The sequence below is a fragment of the Pavona decussata genome, unplaced genomic scaffold (genome assembly GCF_977016875.1).
Source record: "Pavona decussata unplaced genomic scaffold, jaPavDecu1.1 SCAFFOLD_154, whole genome shotgun sequence".
Lineage (NCBI taxonomy): Eukaryota > Metazoa > Cnidaria > Anthozoa > Scleractinia > Agariciidae > Pavona > Pavona decussata.
In genome coordinates, this window is record NW_028145566.1 from 262877 (window position 1) to 280000 (window position 17124).

Consider the following 17124-nt stretch of genomic DNA (forward strand, 5'->3'; position numbering starts at 1 on the left):
CCGCCGGCCGGTCTCTCCCTGAGGTCTCTCCATCCACCTATAATGGCCCCTGGTCTACTAACTAAATACCCCAGCGGTGGAACTCTTGATCCAACTGATCGGGAAAATAGCTACTTTAATAGTGCGGTTCTTAGTTTATTTTTCTCTTTAACAACAACCATTCAATGTTTAGCCTCTAGTCTCTGTTCGGGAAAAAAAACATATAAAAAGAAATTCCAGGGGAAATAAATCCTTAAATTTGAAAGTCCCGCCCCGGTCCCTCCTCTATCCTTCCCCTTGCTCGACCGGGCCCCAGATCCTCATTTGTCACTGTCACTATTGCCAAGCGCAGCAAGCACTGCAGCATGGAGCCTCTACACATCAAAACACCATTACTAGAGAGTCATCCGATGACCAAGTTAACAGGATTTCCCGTTTATTTAAAACTTGAGAATGTGCAGCCAGTAGCATCATTCAAGATTCGAGGAGTCGGGAATTTGTGCCAAAAGGTCTGCTGGTTAGACAAAATTTGCAATTTTTCTTTGCTATTCAACACGACACAACAGTAAGCTTACTTTAGTGTCATTGCACTAACTGTTTTCATTTTGTCCAATTGTTTGGAATAAGTCTTATTTATTTGACAGTTTATTCCAGTTTTAAACTTATGCAATTAGGAATTTACTGAGGAGTTTTATGGAGGAGTGATGATCAGCAAAGGATTACGCCTAAGGCAATCACAATAATCATTGCGTCAATGTTGTTACCATTTATAATTCGGCTTACGTTTATTTAACGCAGTGGCTATTCGTACGGCACCCGTACGGCGACTTGTATTTGCTATTTGTACGGGAGTCCGAAGATTTCATAGGATTTCTCTGTAATTCCTGATTCTCGCTTATCCAAATTATTATATTTACCTTTAGAAGGAATAAGCGAATCCAGTGAGTGCCCTTTCTTTGAGCAAGATAAGTTTGCGTACTCTCTGCTCACTAAGCGAACGAGCCACTCGCGACACTTGGAATTGTTTTGCGCTATATTCACGCACACGTCACGCGATTAGAAGAGACTGGTATATATATTTGCTATTCATTTGGGATTCCTATGAGTATCAGTAAAAATTATCATTAAATTTAAGAATCGCTAACCTGGTTGAGAAATTCAGACAACTGATCCTGACCGGTGGTATACTGATTAAGCAGTTCCGTGGACTCCCGTATTCCCAACCTACGTGATGCTATTCGTACGGCCAGAAAGCCGCGAAATGGGAGTTTCACTTAATGGAAGACACTCGCATTTCCGTACAGAAATTATGTTGAAGATAACAGAACACACCTCTCCTTCTGACACAGGTATAAATTTTCACTGCAATGACTGAAACTGCGCCTACTAGAGATTCCCGTATGAATAGCAAAAATGCGAATAATTCGTACGGGATTACCAACGTGAGTTCAAATTCATTGAATTACCAAGTTGTCACTTACACCCCGATCCAAGTCAGTGTATTATAACTATTTATAAAGTATAAGAAATTCTTTTCGCACATTTTTAAGCTACAGCGTACTAATTGTAGCCAGTTGATCTGTGAAGAAGAGGTTGCGTGACATGTGCGAGTCTATGTTAGTAGCTCGGAAAAAGTTTGAAGTGTCGCGAGTGGCTCGTTCGCTTAGTGAGCAGAGAGTACGCAAACTTATCTCGCTCAAAGAAAGGGCACTCACTGGATTCGCTTATTCCTTCTAAAGGTAAATATAATAATTTGGATAAGCGAGAATCAGGAATTACAGAGAAATCCTATGAAATCTTCGGACTCCCGTACAAATAGCAAATACAAGTCGCCGTACGGGTGCCGTACGAATAGCCACTGCGTTTATTTAATATGTACTCAAATAATTGATTCTTTCTTTATGCACTGTAGTATTAATTTTATTATTGCTTTGATTGAAGTGAAAGCACAGTTTTGATTTCGCAAAAAAAGAAACAGCCACTTTTTAGCTGTATACATTGGAGTCTTGTATGACACGCGTTCGTGACACGTGTACGATATGCAGGGCTTTCTGTAATTTCATACATTTGTCACAGTTAACGGTTTCCTAAGAAGTTTTAAGTACCTTGGTAAGAATTTTTTGTCCTTGGTAGGCATATTTGCTGGAATAAATGCACATCAGTCACATCAGTTTGGAAATGCCACATAGATCTCGTTATTCAAGTGTCAATGATGTACATGTATTTAGTGCAGAGGACTAACAGTGGACACTTTCCAGATTGGGTTATAGAATTGTCCTTGAAAAATAATGGGTCTCCACTATCTGCCTAGGGTCTACGAGGATGTTGGCGAAATTGAAAAGACTGAAAATGGTCTGCAAAAACATGTACAAACCTTTTTTTAATTGTCTCTGTTTCAGGCCATGCAAAGGGGATGCAATCATATGGTTTGTTCATCAGGTATGCTTACATTTGGAGAAATAATGCTTCTTTATGGAGCAATATTTCCATATTCCATATACCACAAGTCAAAAGTAAGGTCTGCGTAGGAGGGTACATTCCATGTGAAAAAAGCATCTGCATTGCAGGGTGAGAAATTCCGCATGGATGATGCATAGATGCCTTTCTACATAAAGTGCCCCACCCCTCTCCCTTCTAAATTTTGTGATACCAATTTCTCAAAGTCAGTTAAAGTTCATGAATGGGTTGAGAAGCTATATCAAACACCGGAAGTAATTTTTCAGCCAATTTTCAAGCACCTCAAAGTTGGTTAAAAACATTCAGCTGCACCTTGTTTTATCAAATACCCCACTTCCCAGTGTTTGGAAATTGGAATATAAAACACTCTTCCTGACGCTTGATATATTATATCAAAATGTTGATTTTCGTGCTTATAATAATTGAACCCCTTGGAGATTTCCCCTTTCAATCCAAAATTTCCCACCACCTGTAGACATTAACACTCTATTTCAGGCTGAACTGTTCAAAATGCTATGGAAATACAACTACCTAGAGTGGGGTGAGGTGACCGTGGGTCATAGTTCCTACCACAGCTGATATCACTTGTCTGTACGGCTTTAGGTGGCAATGCTGGGCTTGCAGCAGCTTATTCAGCCAGGAAGCTTAATATTCCCTGCACTGTAGTGGTACCTGGAACAACACCAACATTTATGGTGGAGAGACTGCGAGAGGAAGGAGCAACAGTTGAAATATGTGGAAATGTAAGTTGCTTATTTATACCTGCAATGGATAAGCATCCCATCCAGGGTGGTGTAGTTAGGCTTCTAGTACCTTCGAATCACAGCTGGAGCTTTTCAATTTAAGTCTTTATGAACCAACTGAATTATATATATTATATAACCAGCTATTCGACCAGTCACAGACTTTAACTCTATCACTTACACCATGCAGTTTACTGGCTGTGAAGAAGACAGTTCTGCAAGGATGAAATGAGATCAGCTCTGCAAGAAAATATTCTACCCATAAACTTACAAGAGTCATCTGTGCCAGTTGACTTTTATTCATTGTGCAGTTCCAGAAAATATCCATACTCCCCCCATGGAAGGTTTTTTGTTTTGTACCCTCCCTCCCCCAGGAAATTCCAGTTTAGCTTCATACTTTGCTTCTAAACTTTTGACTTTTTAGACCCCCTTCCCCTTACAAATTTCCAATGACCTTCCTTAGGGCGGGTATGGATTTTTTTCTGGAAATGCACATTTTCAAACCTTGAGAAACCAGGAACTGTGGCTATCGCTAATTGGACAATGTGTTAAACTTTAATATTCAATCTGAAAGTCAGCTGTTGGACACCTAAGGAACTGTCCATTCACCAGTAGAGGCCAGACAGACCAATCACTTTGCAAATGGTAGTGCCAATTTGAAGAGCTGGCTATAAATACAGTAGCCCTTCAGTGCCATGTTTACGAATTTGTAGGCTCATTCTGTTACCAATGAAAAACTGATGCAGCTGTTTTATCTCGTTGTTATACAGTCTTGGGATGATGCTGATGCCCTGGCATTGAAACTAGCCAAACAGCCAGGTAATTTGACCCTTTACACGCTACAAAGTAATGAATAATAAGAGTATTAAGGGTGATTTTATCAGTACCCAGCAGGGGAGACAGGGTGTGGCATAAACTCCCCTGTGTGAATTATTAGTCACAAGTTTATGGGGGGGGGGGGGGGGGGTCACATAGTGGAAGGGGTGCTAAATTTGCCACCCTCAAACATTTCCTGCTCTGACTTAGCATCATCAATTTTCTACGTGCCACCTATTTTACTTTATTAGATACCACCTTTGACATAGACATGCATTGCACCTGGTTCCTCTCCCGTGACTGTTCGTGCCACCATTCGTAATCTTCGTGTTTTTTATTAATGTTCTCATTCGTAATATTATTTTTACTTGATTTTTCTAAGGTTGGGGTTGCGCCTCGCATGGGTATCATATCCCGTTCACGCTAACCCTTTTGGTCTTTTTATATCTTATTATTGAGTTGTTTGTTCTTTTCTCGCAGCAAAATCTAATCCATGGTTTTCTGGCTTTTCTTTATCTACATGTCTCCTGGGGTGGTTTTTAAGGTGATTTCTGAAGGGTTTGTTGGGATACCTGTAAAATAACTGATACTCAGGTGTGAACCAGTGAGGCCAAATGCCACTCTTTTTGAAAGCTTTCCTGGCTCAGAAACCTTACTGTGTATACAACAATTAAGGACCGAGAAAGTATATAAATTATGTATTTGAGCTAATTTGTGGTTCATGTTTTGAACTTCTCAGGGTATGCCTACATTCCACCCTTTAATCACCCTGATATCTGGTAAGTCCTTCATATTTTAGTATTTCCCTTTTTATATTATAACTCTGGTGATTTATAAACAGTACTGTGGTTTATTTATGAAAGAAACATACTTCCGTTAAATGGTATTTTCTACGTTTTGAGACTGTGGATGAAATCCTAAAGTGTGACCATTCAAATGAAAGCTAGAGTAGTACTTTCCTGTGGTGCTGTTTATTATGCTGTATAAGGCTTCTGAGTCTGTGAATGAAATCCTAAAGTGTGACTATTCAAATGAAAGCTAGAGTAGTACTTTCCTGTGGTGCTGTTTATTATGCTGTACAAGTTGATTCTAACATTTGAGTCTGTGGATGAAATCCTAAAATGTGACCATTCAAACTAAGCTTCTGAGCAGTACTTTCCTGCAGTGCTTGTTTTTATGCTGAAATGGGGGTAGTTCAAATTTCAAATTGAAGCTTTTGGACATTTTTTGTTTCACTGCTTTGTACAACAGTGCATTTTTTTAGGGCTTATTCATTGACCTTCTCTCAACAGGGAGGGTGTAGCGACTGTCATTCAGGAGTCAGCTGAACAGCTGGCTGAGAAGCCAAGTGTAGTCGTGGTGTCTGTTGGGGGTGGTGGTCTCATGTCTGGGGTGCTACAAGGCATGCATGGCGTGGGATGGGATGATGTCCCACTTGTTGCCATGGAAACCAAAGGGGCAGATAGCTTTGATGCAGCCGTTCAGGCAGGAGAGCTTGTTACATTGGATGCCATTACAAGGTTCGTGTTCTAAAGTTTCTATGTCAGTCTACATCATGCAGGACCAGTATTTCCGAGAATGAAATGAACATTCAAATTCCTCTTTGTAATTTCCGGCATTTGAATAGAATCTTGAACATTTCTCTGGAAATCTTTTAAAAAAAAAATGCGTATTAATTATTAATACCAGTCACGCCTGACGTAGGTTGACTGTAATCCAAACTCAAAGGTTAAGTACTTCATCTTTTTGTTTTTAAAAAAAAAACGTGCTGGTTTTGTTTTCTTTTTACTAGTGTTGCAAAGTGTCTTGGTGCGCGGACAGTGGCGGCAAAGGCACTGGAGTGGACACAGAACCACAAGATTATTAATCATGTGTGCAGCGACCAAGAAGCTGTATTGGCTTGTGAACGATTTGCAGGTAAGGAATTTTTTTTTTTTTGTTGCGCGCTTTAAAATAAAAATTTCAGTTCGAAATCTCTTTCTTCGCTTTTTAAAGAGTCCTGAGTGTTCGCGGTTACAGAGCAAATACTCGGGAATTAAGCAAATGAAAGAAATAACAAGCTGATAAATTCACGATTTTATTATCTTCATATATGAATCATTTCATATACTTTACATCATTTCACTTCTCTCACGGGAAAATGGGAACCCACAATTGACCTTGCTCCCAATGTGTCGCTTCATAGCTCAGTTGGTAGAGCATCGCACCGGTAATGCAGAGGTCACGGGTTAGAATCCCGTTGAAGCCTGAATTTTTTCTTTTCAGGCTTCTAATTTCCAATTGCATAAATTGGAAAATTCACTGCGATGATCACGTCTCACTTTCATCTACATCTGCGGTTCATATATGAATCATTTCATATACTTTACATCATTTATTATCTTCGAAGGAAATTAACATGTATCATTACACTGTATCGGTGCATCTTTGAATTGGAATTTGAAAATGTTATATTTTATGGAAACAGAAAAAACTAGAGAAGAACTTTAGGAGCAAGGGTAGAACCAATGAGAAGCTCAGTCCAAATCGCTCTACAATAAACTCAAATTTGCCGCCGTTCTAGATCATGTCTCTGGGCTGGAACACGTTGCGGGTACACAGGCCGACTGCCCCATTAGAATACGCCTTCTACTGTTCTGTTGGTCTGTATCGTTTTATGACTTGGCCTCTCTCTCTTTCTTTGTCTGCACGCTATGGCTGTATCCCTTACACTCAGATTTCTTAGATCATGGAACTTGATACCTGTCACCGGCCATATCTCGTCATCATTTTTTTTATAACTCGTCACCATGAACACATACCTACTTTATCATCCGAAGATATCATCCAGCTTTACATTTGCGTCTACATATGTACAGGTCACCTGATCATCAGAATCAGAGGCATCTCCTCTTTTGCTGTTCGAGAATTGGGTTTTACACTGTATCCCAATTCACCCAGTGTTCAGGCTGTTCTGTCGGCCGCAGCTTTCGCTGCCTTGCCCCGATTTCTTGAATCCTTTTCTTTAGGGAAGCGGTCAAAACTACTCTACTCGAACGGGGCCCACCAAACCACAAAATAGATGATGGGCCTACATCCCTCTTTCTCAACCTCAAAAGATGGCGTCTTTATTGCATAGCCACCCCTTTATCCAGCCGTACAAAATGACAATGAGATTCAAACCTCACTTTTCGTGTTTATCACTAGCAATGCTAACTCTTGCTAGCTGAATATTTCTGTGACAACTTAAATTTTAAAGCCAATAAAATTTTGTCGATAATGTTCGTGAGATAGGTGGTGTCTTCGATACCCTCCGCCCCAACCCCGGACAAGGTGTATCCTCATGGAACAAACTTGTTATGACCAGTTCTCTTAGTTCTCTTTTCAACTGTTCTTGTCCAGGTTTCACCGCGTTTCCTTTTACCTTCGCCACCCATATGGGTGCGATGCGCGAGTCTGAGGCCATATAATTCATTCGAATATCAAATCCGAAACAAGTTGGTGGAGGAGATAACTCTCTCTCTCCCCGTAGCGAGTGCCAACTCTGTTTCCAGTGATCCGAACTCCGCGACGCAAATATCCGCGATGGTAGTAAATTGTCGTTCCTTTTCTTTCAGACGATCACCGAATGTTAGTTGAGCCAGCCTGCGGGGCGTCTCTAGCGTGCGTGTACGAACGTCTTTTTAAAGTCTGGCAGGAACAGGGAAAGCTAGGAGAACTGAAGTCTGCTCTTGTTATTGTCTGCGGCGGAAACATAGTTTCGTTGAAGGCTCTGAAGGGATGGAAAGACACGCTTGGACTCAGTTAAGTCTGCAAAAAGTATCTTCACACTGTCGGAAACCCACAGAAAGGAGTCGCAATTGACAAGTGCTCCCCGGAGATAATCGGAACGTACTCGGAAATGGTCGGAGAAACTCAAAGGGCTTCCTGCCGTTCCGATTTCCCCCAATCTTATACGTCGGTTTCTTGCAGTTTCCACCCATCCTTTAGGGGTTTTCTAAGGATGTGGTAGTCAATGGTGAATATTTCAATATACTTAAGCCGTTATGCGGCTGTAATAAATAGTTAGGGGAAATTCAATTGTACAAAAGTATTTATGCCATGCCTGTCTGGTTCCATACAATGTAATTCATAAGGAATTTTTTATAGAAAATGGTTTTACCCGGGAGGGACAGTAGTTTTTTTTTATTTAGTGCGATCGTTCAGGTGGGAAAAGCCTATGAAAAAGTGTCTTGTTATGCTAACTTTAAAGATCGACTACCGAAAGTGGTCATTTTTAAAGACCTTGTCCACTTAATCTTCACTCATTCGAAACTCATTGGTCATAAATCTCAGTTCATCCATACATTTGTGTTTTCATTCGCTTTCCGCTGTTAGGGGCGATGCAGCGAATAAATGCGCTCAACTCGTTTTAATCCCATAATATACGACTCAACGTGCATACACGTAGAAAAAATAATCTTCGTATTTGTAAATCTCCGTTTTCAAAAATCTTCTCTTTGTTTTCTTTAACTTTCGATCCTTGAGACTAACTTTACCATGTAAATAAATCTCCTAAAACGTCTTTGTCTGCAAGAGGTCAGATTGCCACTGGATGCTTTCACTTGATGCTAATATGACTTCTTCTCAGTTTGTCGAAAGGATAGAAAATGCATCATTGTAGCAATATCCAGTCGTAGCAGCTAAAAATCATTAGAATGGAGGTTAGACTTCCTCCTGCCATCGTAGGGTTTATTCCAAGGGGGCCCTAGTAGATGTAGCCGATATATAACGTTTGTTATCAAACTGTCGTTCCTTGCACACTATATTCAGCGATCTTGTCCCGTCATCGCCTTTCCTTGCTTCTGGGCGACGTCAGCAGTTACTTACCAAATGTTGACCACTCACCAATCAGTTTTTCTGTTAGTTAATCCATTAGATCGATTATAGACAATTCCAATTCTAAGAGCATCCCCTGGGGAATTATTCTATAGCCAGGGGTGTTACTCAACCCCGGGGTACTTAAAGGAGAAGTATCACGCGAATTTGATGTCATTTCAAAACACAATAATGTTTGTCTGTCAGCAGAAACAACGAACTAATTGTCAAGTTTGTTATAAATTATCACCCCAGTGCAATAAAACTGTCTATTAGTGCCTCTTGCCAGAGACAGAGTAGGCCGGTATGGATTGAAACTTGAAAAATATTATGCTAATGTTTTTCAACTTCTCGCATTTTTGTTTTCAAACTGCGCTAGAACAGATCACGAGTTGTTTCTTTCAAGAATTGAGTTGATTTCTTTCCTCTCATCATTCTAGAATTACTTGGCAGCTGATTATTGAAGGTCTTATTTCATCATTTTTACCAAAAGATGTCAAAAAACCCATGATACTTCCCCTTTCACGACCCTGCCTTTAAATGACCCGTTACAATTGTGACTTTCTCTTGCTGACAAGTTCGTTTAGCAAAATCTAGAAATTTGCCTTGACTATCTAAGGAGAGCATGCATGAAAGAGCCGATCCACATAAGGAACGATTAACGGAACAACAGTGAGAAATGTTAAGATGTCTGTGTGCCTTACAGGCGACTGAGTCAAGCTTCGTTGGTATTGACTTTTCCTTACTCTGAGGTGTGATATTTGCCAGTTAGTTTTCAAAATATGATAATTCCTAGGGGTCATTCCCGCCCGTGGGGTGGGGGGGGGGGGGTGGGAGGAGATACGCAGCTACTTCTGGAAATGACTGGTGCACAACACCAAATGCGGCGTATGCTGTGGGAACCTGTATTTCGGGGACGTCCATACGTTAGAACATTCCCCGATAGAGTCTGCATTGCCAGGGTATGATTTTCTCTTCACCCGGGTGATTACACAAACTAAGGACAATTTTTGATTGAGCCGGGGCTCAAAATAACGGACGATACCGTATCGTCCGGCTATATAGGACCTTCAACTAAATCGAAGTGAATCCCGACGGTTTCGTTTGCACTCTGCACTCTGTTTATTAATTTGCAATCATATTTACCACTGGCAATCTGGACCTCTCGCTATCTCCAATGAATTTACGTGGCCTTTTAATGGTCGAGATGGTTGTAATTGTAAAAGAACGATAGGGTAACGGTTTAACCAATTTTGTAATAGGGTGTTGTTTTAAATGGTTCAATAAAAGCTGAGCGCGTGAAACGGTCCACTTCGTACAAACAAGGGTTTTTTTTTTTAAATTATAGTATCGCACCACGGATAGCGATACAAAAATTCTACCTTGATTAAAGTGGCGCAAAGGCATGACGATCAACGTGAAATACGTTTGGGAATCCGATCATCGACTTACTTCAGCGAATTTGCCGGCCTACGAACACGCACTGTCCTTGTAACAAAGGAGCCACCATTCCTCTGAGAGTTTCAAGAGGAAAAAGGGCACACCATGTTTTGTCTCGCTACTATTTACGACCAAAGTGGTCCATAAGCCTTACGTGTATCTCCAGTATTTGCAGCATTGTGAAGAGAGTAGGAGTGTTCTCACCCCTCCACTGGACGGGATGGTAGTCTTTGACATGCACAGGGTTATGCCCCATTCGTACTCCTTGCTCGAGAGAGAGACAATGGAGGGATTAAGAATTGCGTTTACGCCAAACTGCATACGGCAGAGATGACCACCTAACCATGTGTATCCTTCATTTGCCGCTCGCTGTTTTCAGTTTCTCGGTAAAATTGAGTAGTTTTGCTTTAGCATGAAACGCCAGAACTGTTTTGCACTATTCTCATTTATGCACTCACTTTTTCAAGAAAACGAAAACGCGAATCTCACGTTTGCCGTTTGTCGTAAACGCGATTCTAAATCCCTCTGAGTGAAGTTCCTTGTCTAAGGAAACAGCACACACACCTGACTCGTATTTGTATTTAGTTTAGTATAAACATACCTACCCGCGTCGACTAGCCTCAGCTATGTGCGGGTAGGTATATAAACACCTTGTAACTGTCTATTTTTAATAAAGTGTTGTGTTGTTGTGCCCAGGCGTCTCTCTTTCGTAGAAGTGGGGGCGCGTGGATGTGATGGGCGGCCATGCGACGGTCCATATCACTTCAAAAAGACTCGGTTTGGAAACTTGCGGCGCGTTTAAGTTTAGGCAAATAAAACTATAAGAGACAAGGCTTTGTTTTTTAATAAAAATTTAATATCAAAATGTAAAATATCGTTTTCCAAGAGAGAAAGATTTTTGAATTCTTCTCTCCGACAAGAAAAACTTTTTCAAATGACATGCTGGGTCTTGATACACAAGTAGGCTATTTACACATTTAATCTTTTCATCCGGGAGGCCGAGGTAAGTTTATTTCCTGCAAAGAAAGAGAAACAGAGTTTAGTTTAATTGCTAGTATTGGCTGTTTTTGTCAAGGAAGACGCCGCGAAATTCTTCTCAGAAACAAAATTCATCGTTTTAGGCACAGGGCCGCTACTAAGCGTCAGACGAATTATATATCTATGAAAAATTGTCCTGAAATTATTCGTCAATTTTCTGACAATTTATTGCTAGGTAGAAAATTTGCTTAAGATTAAAGTGAGTTTTTTTCAAAACTCTTAGACCGTTAACCCTTTAGGCTCAAATAGGCATCGGTTCCAGTTCAAATACGAGCGTCTACACATGCGCAACCCCAGTCGCTTTCGTCATTTACCAGCGTTTTAGTGTGGTCAAGCGAAAACGATAAGAAAACGCTGGTGTGGACGAAAATAGTTAGCTACGTTTTTGGCCGGACGAAAACGGACACTTTTGAAAACGCAAAAGTGAGGATGGGGTCTAAGTGTTTCAATGTTTGTCTGTGATGAATACGTGAATCTGATTAGCTCAATTGTCAATTCTATTCAGTGATACATCGTGAGTAGCGAAAAGCCACCTGACAGCCGCAGGAGAAACTTCAAAATAACGATGGCATGAAGTAAAACTTTTCAAGTCAGTGAAATGTTTATCGAGAGTCATACAGAAACAGTTACGTCATGCGCTGGAGATTTGTGCTGTGTACATCAAAATCACCGAACAGAAATCTCAATGAGAATTCTCGTGATCTATTTGTTACAAAGCATTGAGTAGCTTAGCCAATCAGATTACAGCATTCGTAAAGGAGCGCTACTAGATGTATGATGATGATGACGATGATGATGATGACGTTTTCAATTATTAATGCAGGGAAATAGCACCAGACGTCAGCTTATATAGACACCGGTAGCTGCCGCTATCAGTACATTTGACTAAAAAACAATCGTCACTCGAACTATCCTTGGCCGTATGGAAAAATCGGTGTGTAACGACAAAAACATTTTTTTTTCTGTGTTTATTAGAAAACTGATTGAAAAAGTGCTCTATATTAGACACCACCTGACTAAAATATTCAACTTACGAGAAAAGTCGGTAGAGTCCATAAGAAACCACAAGGCCAGAAGCCACTACGACACAAGCTTTTCTGTTAAGCAAACAAAAAAAAAACAATTAAACAACAGTTTTAAACATATCACAGTAAAAGTTCTTTACCGAAGACGTAAAAGATTCAATATACGGTTAATCTAATACCTAAAGTTTTAGCCGTATTAAAAACGGTCGATGAACATCGAGATTTTTTTAGCGTTAAATTTGAAGAAAAGCAACAAGCCTTTCCGAGTTGCTGTGAATCTCATTATGAAAGCGAGGCTGAGTGCAAAGCTTTTCATATAAAAGTTAAATTTGTTTGCATATGAATGAAAACCAATTTTCCTGACAAAAACTTTGCAAATTCTTTCCGAAATTCTTTTAGCCACTCAATTGCAACTGCTCTATTGAATTCACTATACCACCTTCTTTAAATAAATTCGAGTTATTTTCCATAGCAACTCACCCCAGAGTGGACTCGGGGTAAATTCTGTCTCCCAGTTTCTTGAGCCGAATGAAGTTGTCAGCGGTGGCAATGGTTGTCAAATCCGGGAACTCCTCACGTGCAGCAACCAGGCCTTCCTGCCTCTCGACTGTCGGAGCCGTCTCCATGACAACATGCGGTGCGCTAAGTTCGGGCTTGTTTAATTCGATTGCCGCCAATCTCTCTGCAATAGAACTCAAACTTTTGGAGCAAACAAAGCTTTCCGAGCAGATTTTATTAGTTGGTTCTAGTCCAGGGACAAAATACTGTTCATCAGCTTCACCATCACAATTGGTTTCATCTTCCTTTTGACTTTGCATGTGTTCATTGCCTCGCTGTTGCTCGCTTTCAATTTCTTGCTGCCTCTTGCGTTCATTTTCTAGCTGTAGAATAAAATATGAAAGTAAAATTAAAAATTAATTAATTTGTTTGGGAATAATTATAAGATAAATTTACCATGGAAAAGTACTGCTCAGTAGCTTTCATTTGAATGGTCACACTTTAGGATTTCATCCACAGACTCAAAAGTTAGAACCACCTTGTACAGCATGGTAAACAGCACCACGGAAAAGTACTGCTTACTTGCTTTTCTTAAAATTCATGTTCTAGGTTTTCATCAGTCCACCGACTCGAAAGTTCAAAACACTTTACATATCATAATAAACAGCACCTCAGGAAAGTACTGCTCAATAGTTTTAAGGACCGTTTGTCGATCCTTTCCGATCTCTTCAATCACGAACCTTACTCTTGGACATGCAACTGACCTGTCGTTCAAGGGATTCTTTGGTTGGTATCATGAAACACAGGAATGGAAGGACTGGTAGAGTGATAAGGATGCTGTATAACAGTGGATATCCGATATCGTATGGCGCGTTCTTCTTCCACTCTGAGGTAAAAAAAAAAAAGAAAAAAGAAAAATTACCAGGAATCACGGTCTAATGGAGTGAAGCCAATCAAATTGGTCTGGTGGTCGAGCACAAATCCCTCCTTTCTTACTGTCGATTTAGGCCAATTCATTTTCAGACTTTAGTCGTATCGACTGCGTGTTATTCAGGTCATAAGCAGGTAAATTATGATCACCCCGGTGAATGTAGTCCTAAGAAGCGAATATTAAGTTTTTTTTCAACTGAGTTGATACGTAATATATCAAACACGAGGAAAGGTGTTCCATCCGATCTCGAAACACCGAGAAGTGTTAAAAAAAAAAGAGGCGCAGCCTGTGGTCAAAATGGTGACACGCCGTTTCGAACTCGGAGAGGTCAGGACACGTTGTGGACGACTGTGCCTGCAACTTTGCGCACATTTGCCTGCAATATTGCGCCATGTGTAGGGATTTTTAATCTCAAACCCAGATGTCTGTGGCGAATATTGCGAATCGATCTGGCTAACAAACATACCTTCAGTAATCCAGTGAACTGCGGCAGCAAAATTGAAAACTGCAATGGTGAGAACAAAGATTAAATAGCATTACATTAAAAAACAATAGAAGGAAAAAAAGAAGAAAAGAAGAAAGTGTTCAGCGTTCAAAACCGCCCGAAAAAAGATGAACTTTTGTTGAATTGCACATTGAGGCGAGGAAACAGGAATTCCGAATCAGCAAAAAAAAAAATCCTCTAAACCACAATTTTTAGTTTTTAGAGGACCATGTAAGGTTTCACATCCCAGTTATAAATGGAAGAGAAAGGACTCCTCGATACGGTATTAAAAATATTTTGACCAATTCTACTTAACCCTTTAAATCCTAGGTGTGTGGTATTTTTTTCAATGACTTTTTGGCAATAAATAGTCTGAGCCACTTAATTTCTCCATAAATGGAGATGAAATAAAAATATCTGCGGTCTTAAGAAACTGTGGGCTCAGGCTAAATTGTCACGTGATGCAAGTGACGGTTGTTGTTTGTTTCGAGCGAGTGCACGAGCACGAATCTGGTAAAATCATCGCTTTATAAGTGTTTTTCGAGCCATTTTCCTCTGCAGAAACCCCCATTCTGGCATCATCAAGCTGGAATGTGGGTAGAGGCAATCCTCTGAAAGAAAACAGAGGTGAGAGGTGATTTCATGCTGACTGAGTCGCCAAACATGCTGTGTAGCAGACATGGAGGCCCACGAGTGAAGTTGCCTCTCTGGCCGTTTTGTGGATGGATTCCAGGACCTGCCAAGGCTATTTGGGCGAGTTTGGAGTAGTAAAATATTCAATGGATTCGAAATTTTGCTGGTGGTACTGGGTGGCTGAATTACCCAGAATTCTCTTCGGGCGTAAACGAGGCAACGTGAGATACGCAAGACTGGGTCTGATAAAATGGCTGAAGTATAGCCCTCGGAAAGCGTTGAGAGGAAAACTTCCAGTCAGATACCAAGGTCTGACCTTGAGGTTTGCTGTAAATATAGACTTTTCAATTTTGAACAAATTATTTGGATTAAAATTGACGATAAATAAGTGTAATTTTTGATGTTATTATTTGGCCGAACAATTGGCATTTAGGACTTTGTTGCCAAACGAACGGTGATATGCAGCGAAAATCGGGAGGCGTAGTCGATTTGCTGGGTTTGATGATGGAAATATACATCAGCTGGTGTCATTCACACATTATCATGACGTTGTAGCTTAAGTTAAACAAGAAGCAATTCATAGAAGCCAGAACGGTGTTTTCGACGCATATATGCGTTGTTAGTATGCGAAGGGTTAAGGACGGTGTTTGCTACTGCGCAAACGCTCGGCGCATCTCGGTATGGTCCGAGATAGCCGTGTTTCGTAAGCCGTACGTTGGCTACTAAAACAAAGATATTTTGTGCGGTTCATAAGAAAAGCAGATTTTAGCAAGTGCTGTTGGAATCTAAAATGACAATTAGAGGAAACGACGCATTTTTCAGCAATATTTAAGCATTAAGTTGGAGAAAATTGCCATACATCGTTATGTATTTCACAGCTTTTTTCGAATGATTGTTGCTTAATTATCTCTGCAAATTTTGTGGTTATCCCCCAATTTTTTTTTATTCCAATAGCCCTTGCTAAGATCTGCTTTTCCCGCATAGCCATAAAAAGCGCAAAAATACCTTTGTATTAGTGAGAACCGTCCTTAATATTGCTCTATAGTTTTCAACTGTATGGCGACGGTATGATTTTACTCATGGACTTAAAAGCCAGGAACGCAATAAGCTTAAATCAGCTGAGATTTGACTCTAATCGTGCGTTTTTCAAAACAGCTCCCGAAAACATTTCGGGCCCGAAAAACTATTTTACGTGCACAATGTTGGTTCCCAGAAACTGACAACCTTGAAACGTTCACAAGATTAACTTAAGAAACGCATTGGGCCAGTACCAATCAATAAAAGGAATTGAAAAATACTTTACGGTCCCGAAACTTCGGGAGTTTTGAATACGCGCCCCTGGTTACAATAGAAAGAGGTTAATTGCGTTTGCAGTTTGGTTCACGTTTGTCAGTGTTAGAAAATAACCAGCGACCTAATAAAAAGAAAGATTACTTACTCGTGTCGGGGCATGCATAATGTGCCGGGAAATAATCTGCTTCTTCGAGGGCTTCTTCTTCAACCGAAAAAGCGAACAAAGCGGGAACGAGTAAAAAACAGACGGCGAAAATCACTTTGAATAGCCTCAACATGTCTGCTTTGCTGATATCTTCTTCCAATTTCAAAGACGAAAGCGCACATTGAAGGCCTTCGACTTGAACGAAACAAGACTGAAGGACTTTTGAGAACTTTTGCAAAGTTGACGTCATGAATGGCCTCTGATGACGCTGTTTTCAGAAGGCGTTCCATAGAACTTGTAATTCTTATTGTTACGTACTTAATTTTTGTACTGAAAGTATGAAGTATTACGAAACAGTGAATGAATCTTAAAATATCTAGACAACTAAGCATTCTTTTAACAAAACCATTCATCTTCTCTTGAGTTTACTGCCGTTTTATTTCATCACATTTTCACTTGCATGTGCGTGCGCGTGCTCTTTCGCGCGAGATTGCCTGACAATCACCACTTGAGGCATGCGCATTGTATATTGTGTTTTCGTTATACACGTGACCGTCTGGCACGAGACCCGCGTGCGTTTTAGGAAGCGCCAATTCGAGGAAAGCACTTACCGGAGGATTTAAAGTAACACTTTTTTTTTCACTTCTAAAAAACTACCCTAATGACTGGCTATCTTCATGACTGCCAGAATTGTAACAGCAAGAAAGAATCAATTCATCGTGTTTAGAATACAAATGCATTCAATCCACCTTACGGAAAAAAAGATGGCGGTTGTACATTTTACCACAATACCTTGCGAACCTAAC

At 40.3% G+C, this 17124-nt stretch overlaps 3 protein-coding genes across 3 annotated transcripts in view; 1 reads left to right on the plus strand and 2 right to left on the minus strand.

Annotated features, from left to right (window-relative positions):
- The window catches only part of LOC146466016 (melanocortin receptor 5-like), a 159616-nt gene that overhangs the window by 24688 nt on the left and 117804 nt on the right, over positions 1-17124 (minus strand). The gene's annotated exons all lie outside the window — the stretch shown is intronic.
- LOC146466018 (L-serine dehydratase/L-threonine deaminase-like) lies at positions 290-10138 on the plus strand. The gene is made up of 8 exons (XM_085127800.1): positions 290-488; positions 2379-2418; positions 3040-3179; positions 3950-3998; positions 4735-4774; positions 5288-5515; positions 5788-5912; positions 7592-10138. Exons 1-8 carry the CDS (start codon positions 345-347, stop codon positions 7780-7782), a joined length of 957 nt encoding a protein of 318 aa, XP_084983926.1. The 5' UTR covers positions 290-344; the 3' UTR covers positions 7783-10138.
- LOC146466019 (uncharacterized) lies at positions 11097-16609 on the minus strand. The gene is made up of 6 exons (XM_085127801.1): positions 16319-16609; positions 14230-14268; positions 13597-13718; positions 12815-13215; positions 12344-12406; positions 11097-11287 (listed from the first exon to the last, which is right to left on the minus strand). Exons 1-6 carry the CDS (start codon positions 16566-16568, stop codon positions 11281-11283), a joined length of 882 nt encoding a protein of 293 aa, XP_084983927.1. The 5' UTR covers positions 16569-16609; the 3' UTR covers positions 11097-11280.